Source organism: Hibiscus syriacus, unplaced genomic scaffold (assembly GCF_006381635.1).
Source record: "Hibiscus syriacus cultivar Baekdansim isolate YM2019G1 unplaced genomic scaffold, ASM638163v2 tig00117034_pilon, whole genome shotgun sequence".
NCBI lineage: Eukaryota > Viridiplantae > Streptophyta > Magnoliopsida > Malvales > Malvaceae > Hibiscus > Hibiscus syriacus.
Window position 1 is genome coordinate 5,425,738 of NW_024063533.1, and position 7,299 is coordinate 5,433,036.

Below are 7,299 nucleotides of genomic sequence, written 5' to 3' on the forward strand. Positions count from 1 at the left end.
CATAGGGAAATGATTTCCCTACAAAATATTAAAAATTGGATCCCAATCTGACAAAAAAAATTATTTTTCAAAATGTTTGGTATGGGTTTACTGTTGATGATTATTTTTCTGTTGATTTTTATTTTTTCGATTTGCTTTATTTGTTTACTGCAGGTGACAGTGTACAGTTGGAATGGCATCGGATCACTGGGAATGGGCCGAACCAGTAGCGACGCGACGGCAACGTGAAGAATCATGAGTACAAGCAGCGGTGGCTGGAAGGATTATGATTTAGAAACCCTAGTTAAATTTGGATTGTTATATGGGCCTGTTGTATTGGGCCTCTGGTCTTGGGTTGGTGCTTGTAACTTACTGGGCCGATTGGGCTTAAGGTAGATTGTGTTTGAGTCCCATTCGAGTTTGTATTTTGGCGTGCATAAAATAATAAAAATAATCTAAATTTATATAATATAATAATAATAAATTATAACCCGGACAAAACTAGTATATACAATCCTAAATCGAAATCTGGTTTTAGAGAAAGCCAAGGTATGATATCGACAAAGGTGAAGGACAGCCAGTTTTACAAGACATCTTGAGAGAGTTTGTCTAGACAATTAAGCCCTTGTCTTTTATCAAGGGATGCCTCACCGAGACGAGGTTAGTATATACAATCCTAAATCGAAATCTGGTTTTAGAGAAAGCCAAGGTATGATATCGACAAAGGTGAAGGACAGCCAGTTTTACAAGACATCTTGAGAGAGTTTGTCTAGACAATTAAGCCCTTGTCTTTTATCAAGGGATGCCTCACCGAGACGAGGTTGTTCACATACGGGACATATGTAGTCCACGCGCCGCCTACTGATGTGCTTATCAGTTCCACCTTGTCTTCTCTAACATGATAAGAAATCACATCAGTCCCAAGTGCAAGTATCAGAATGTCATTATTAATGAACCCCAAAGCCCTGCAAACACCAAATGTGCTCCCCGCATCATAAGTAAGATTGATTACAGATTTCAGGCTCAAATTCATATTCCCATGAATGTATACGGTGCAAACATTATCTTGATAACGAGGCAGAATGTAACACAACTCGTCATGATACACGGATAAAGTACCATTTCCATAATGTCCACCATTGGCAGGAAGTGGCAGAATACCATATTGCTCATTCCTCAAATCAAAGGCTAGAATGACACTGGATGAGGCTTCCCAATAGACAACTCCCTTCATGTAGTACCCACCATTATGTAATTCCAAACTATCAAACTCACAGCATATCGTATCAGAGACTCTCCAGGAGCTTGACCTTGATGAGTAAATCTCAAAATAGACAACCGGGTGGTGGGGAAAAGTGACAGCACAGACAAGCTCGTATGATTCATTAAAATTGAGTAGATGTGGTTCAAAAACAAGCAGAACAGCTGCCTCGGCTCCATGATACAAGTTCGGCTTAGGAAGCTTTTTCCATTCCTTGGTCACAGGATTACAAATGTAGTAGACATTTTCCCCAACACTCTGGCAGCAAAGCAGACCCTTGCAAGAGGTTCTGACAGAGACAGTTTCAGGCAAGAACTTCAAAGAGGGATCAGGCATGCCACAAGATTCTCGATCGAATGAAAGGAAGGAAGGATTGAAATCAGCAACCTGACAAAAGAGACCAGAAATGTTTTCGAAGTAAGTAGTTTGCCGGTGGGCAAACAATGGGCTGCTTATCCACTGATCCCATCTTCTGGAAACTGTTTTGAATCTAAAGAGTGCTTTTGCAGGGAGTAAATGAAGAGCATGATCCTTCAAAACATCTTCTAACAGTACTTCCTTCCTGTGTACATATTTGGGGGCTTCGGCGTAATCCTCGGTACTCTTAGCTTTAGATTTGCATGAGAGAATTGGGAGCTAAAAAACAAGAACATATTTCATCGAATTGATAATCAGAAAGTTCAAATAGGTGATTAAGTAAACAAGTTCCATCTCCTTTAGTGTTTGTTTGACAAACACATAAGAATTCATAATAGAGAGAAAACAAAATTAAACTAACAGATGCATATAAAACAAGAAAGGGCCACATGATTATTAGAATCATCAATGACCAAACAGATCATAGTCCAAACTATCCCAGACCTTATAAAGATTTCAAAACAGAGCCTAATGAACAGAATAGCACTATATCCCTATCAGCAATTCGGCATTGACATGTTCTCACACATAGAATTAGAGTGAAAAGGAAAAGAAAATTCGCATACCACATAAAAACCGTCATCATCACTGTCCCCCTCCAAATCATCTGGATCTTCAACTAAGCAAAAGTCATCTTCCATTGTTTCTTGAATATTGTTCTTGGAATCAGCCATAAACCTGCAGGCATATGTTTGGTAAATCAGCAAATCATGGTGACAATTGTACATATGGGTTGGAATATGACTTTTTTAATAGCAAGGACTTTACAATCAACTGCTCTGCTTGTAATAAGAGAGAAACAAAACGAGACCAAACTACTCAATCCTAAGAAAATATCACCCTTTCTCGAAACTAATATTCAAGGAACGATTGATAAGAGTGGAGAGAAATGCTTGATGGAGTGTTTATAAGTAGGAACGAGAAAAAGAAAGAAAGAACAGTAAAGTCAAAATCAATTGTTTGGTCCCACACAAGAAAATTAAACACACGTAAACAGAAGATTGGCACGAAACTTACGCTTTATTCTATATTTTAAGAAACTAGATGGAAATTCAGGTGAGAAAAATTCTTCCCTTTACCCCCATTTTCTAAATTGTTTATATTCTACTTTCCTAGCAAACAAACAGAAAAAGTCAAGAAAAATAAACCCAAAAAAATTGTTGGGGGGGGGGGAGTCTTTAAAGAGACCAATAAACTTAAGTCAATACAGTTTACACGACATCGGAAATAGAAATGTCAACAGAAACATAAACTCAAGGATGGAGTTTAAACTATATGACTCCTTCGTGTGTGTGTGTGTGTGTTTTTTTCCCTCAATACTAAACGGAAATCCTATAGTCGAAAAGTCTTTTCTTCGTTTCCATAATTGATGTAGTTTATTTTCTCAGCAAAGAAACAGAGACAAACCTTCAAAAACAAACCTAATGCGTATTGAAGATATCAAAGAGTGCAAGCGAGGAAGATGGTTTCTCAACCTGAGTGTAGGAATCAAACCCTGAAAGAGAGATGATTAAGACAGGTTATGAATTGTAACTCGTCTTCGTGGTTATGACAAACACAATTACTTGGTTGCGAAGTCTTCCTTAATTTAATCCTTTAACTTGTTAATTCTTTTAAATTTAATTCCTATTATTTTAATAAAATGGTAAATTACTCAAATGGTCTCTGACTATAGGATACTGCTGTGTTAAGTGTCTCGGCTATTAGAAGTTACAAAATGTTCCTCTAACTATAGAGTGATAATTTGTTGAGTCCCCCAACTATTAAAAGTTAAAAAATAATGATTATTAATATGTTTCAAACTCGTTTTTTTTCGTTAAAAAAATTAATGTTTGTCTGAGCTAAAAATTAACATGTTAATCATATTTTAATGATGTCTATTGGTATCGTCATTACTTTTAAGCACTAACTCCATGGATGAACACATAATTCCATGTTAGGAGGGGTGAATTTATAAAATTTTAAGTATGGGTGAACTTGTAAATTTTGAGGGGTGAAAACATATTTTCAATAGAAAATACAAAGAAAATATCTAAAATATATAGGAATTTGAAAATTTTAGGGGGCGACCGCCCCCACTCACCCCCTATAGGTCCATCCCTGATTGGCTCAACGACATAATATTTCAAGTACTAGCTTGACGACATAATGTAAACAGAGAATTGATCTATAAAATATAGCTCAAAAAATTATGGGATTAGATTTTATCATATCACAGTTAATAGATTTACGTCTAACTTAGACGGCATTCAATTTTTTAATGGAAAATGACGATAAACATATAAATAGTTGGATGACTATTTTGTAACTTTTAATAGTTAGGAGACTCAACAAAATAATGTCATATAGTCGAAAAACAATTTTTGTAACTTTTAATAGTCGGAAGAATCAATAAAACCAGATATTTGCATATTTTGCTAATCAAATCCCAAAATTTACAATAACTGATTTTGATTGTATTGTGCCTTGAATCGAGCCCACGATTCCTGCCATGATAAACTGCTAGATTCTGTTTCTAGTTGTGAGTTTTGAGATGACATACTCCAATTAAGTTCCTATTCAAAATTAAGCCCAAAAAGTACCGAATTAGTAGAATTTAGGCTAAACATGAATGTTAGAAACATAATAATTACATGTCATATTTCACATATACCGTACTGATTTGTTATAAGACGATAATATTAGTGATTGTTTCATCATTTTTAAAACTTCAGTGTTGAAACAGAAAAATTATCATACTTGAGTGACCATTTATATAGTTTACCCAAAAAAATCACCGGCGCTCATTCGAATCATCGTAAATTTCGTTTTAGTCCCGGAACAAACCACACCTTCTTGCATTTGGCTTCATTTGACAGAATAGTAATAATGGGGGAAGGAAATCGAATGAAAGGGAAAAATTAAATTCAATCCAATCTTGACGGTACCAAACACACGTTCTATTTTTAGTTTTTTTTTCTTTTGTAATTTTTTTTAACTTTTTTAATAGATATTGTATTGTACTAACATCGTATTAATGAAAAAAGTTTGAATTTATTTTACCCCGTAAATTGTAATTTTAGCTTTTTTTTGTAATTTCGTAATTTTTTTATTTGAATTGTGGCTCAAAATTTTGATGAATTGGAGTGTTTGATCCTTTGCAGGGACAGATGCGGGAATTCATGTTAGATATATGAATTTAAGAAGTTATGTTAAAAATTTTAGGAGGTGCGAAGTTATAAAATTTCAGAGGATATGAAATTAGATAATCAATAAAAAATCAAAGAAAAAACATAAAATATAAAAGAATTTAAATTTTTTAAAGAATATTACGGCACTCAACACCCTCTCATTCCATCTCTAATCCTTTGGGACATTGCGAAGTAGTTAGTTATATTTTAAGAAATTTTTGATGAATTGCAGTTATGCAAATGTCCTTGTTTTGTTTATTTTATTTTATTTAGAGAATATATATATTGTTTCTGCTTGGTGTACAGATTTGCATGTACGAAGAAACCAAGTCATGATACTACGGCCAAATGAAATCCATTTGATACTCACAATCTATGTGACTTTTTTTTTACTAAATAATGCAGGTGGAAATTCTTTTGAAAATTTTAGATGTTTTGAGAATTAATTTGAGATTTAGGTTATTTATTATAGTGTATGTGAAATTTGTCTTGAGGATATGAGGAGTTCGATAAAAATATAATAAAAAATTAGAACTCATCACAGGAGCGACGAGCTCTATACAATATTGTTCTAATTCATATGACGAGTTTAATTTTTTTAATATATTTTATGGAACTCATCATCTTTGTGACAAATTTCACGTGCATTCTAACAAATGGTTTAAATTCCTAATTAATTTTCAAACACATGTATTTTTCAATTTTTTCCTACCCATACTATTTTCAAATTTTACTGGTGAAGACTTGCCAAAGAGTAAGAATGAATTAATAATCAATATGATATGATCTCGATTACGTGTTCCGAGTCATATACGATGTTGTCCGATTGTGATTCTAGTAAAAACTTCACAGTGCTTGGATTGAAGACTGAAAATGTACAAATAACGTTATAAGAAGGGAAATATGTATATATAAATATGTGTATGAAAGTATGGAAATGATAGAATGAAGTTGAAGTGTATTGTAAATGAAAGAAGTGTGGTGGTTATAGTGGTTGAATGGATATAACGAAAATGGTGAAGGATGTTTGTGGTTGGAGTGGAGAATGATAGTAATTCAAAGTATGGATTGTGACCCTCTAACTATATATGAGTTAGGAACCAACAATATAATAAAGATGGAATCGAAGTGATAGAGGGTAGAACGTGACCCACTAGCTATAGTAGAGCTAGGAACCAACGCTATAACAAGATAAAATGAATGAAGGCTTCAAGGCCGACAAGAAACCGGTAGAGTTCTAATCCAAGAACTAAAATGAAAGCAATCTTTCAAAGTATTTTCATAAATCAAATTGTGTGTGTACAAATGATCCCAAAGGTACCTATTTATAGTATTTCCAAGCAGCATATGAAAAGACTCAAAAGATGACAACATTCTCATCAATTTAGCAATAAAATGCACTTGAATGCTTTGTCTTCTTATCTTCAAAGTTGGATGAATATTCTAGATCATTTTGGGGATGAATATAGACAATTTGAAGCTGAATTTGGCTTTAATTTCGTCCAAGGGGTGGAAGACTCTTGGGCTGCCTTGCTTTGCTTGCAAATGGAAGAAAAGAGGTTAAATGAAGTCATAGGATGAATGTGGACATCCTACATGTCCAAATCAGTTTGTCTCTTCAAATTCCTTGCTTGTTTTATCACTTAATTTGGTGGTTAAATGAAATAATATCAGCCTTCATTGCTTGTTCCCTTGAAGAATCTGATCAGCCTTCAAAAGATGATAAAGGCCTTGAATACTAAGTTTTGAATGATGGTTATTGCATGTCCCCTTGCTTGAACATGAATGGCCTTCAATGGGTGATAAAATCAACCTTGAATGCCTTGAATTAGTGAATTAAGATGACCTTAAATGGCTTGTCTCTTGGTAGAATATGAAAGGACTCTTCCTTGGCTCAAACTCATCCAAATCATCCTTGTATAAAATCCCGTAATGAAAATTCCAGCCTGCACTGTCTTCAGTAAATCAATCATATCTCAAGCTCCCGATATCGAATTGAGGTGATTCAAAAGGCTTTGGAAAGATAAAAGATAGATGAATAATCTCCAATTGATTTATGGACCCAAAAGAACCTGTATTGCATCGAGAATTAGAATACATTCTGACTGATATTCTTGCATCTGTTGAAACCGTTCAACTTCTCTCATGCACCTAGACACAAAGGTGAACTTTATTCAATATTTAATTGAAAACATGCATGAAACAATTAAGAGTTAGTTTAATAAATGGACTAGTTTGATGAAGGAACTATTTAATTAATGAACTAACTTTATTAAATGAAATAGATGCTTTAAATGCAATGCATTCTTAGATGAACTCATGCTTAAATGAAGTAGCATGATTATTTATTTATGCAACTTAATGTCATGCAAATTTATTAGCACTCATGAAAATTCATGCAAGTAAAAGATAAAATCTTCCCTTAAACTTGGTTGTTCCTTCTTCACGTCCCAACCTTGAATATGATGGTGG

General features: G+C 34.0%; 1 protein-coding gene across 1 annotated transcript; it reads right to left on the reverse strand.

The window, feature by feature from the left end:
- Positions 1 to 674: 674 nt before the first annotated feature.
- LOC120196929 (F-box protein At5g49610-like) lies at positions 675 to 3,166 on the reverse strand. The gene is made up of 3 exons (XM_039198601.1): positions 3,079 to 3,166; positions 2,224 to 2,335; positions 675 to 1,876 (listed from the first exon to the last, which is right to left on the reverse strand). The coding sequence occupies exons 2-3, from the start codon at positions 2,329 to 2,331 to the stop codon at positions 749 to 751; spliced, it is 1,236 nt and encodes a 411-aa protein (XP_039054532.1). The 5' UTR covers positions 2,332 to 2,335; positions 3,079 to 3,166; the 3' UTR covers positions 675 to 748.
- Positions 3,167 to 7,299: the final 4,133 nt, after the last annotated feature.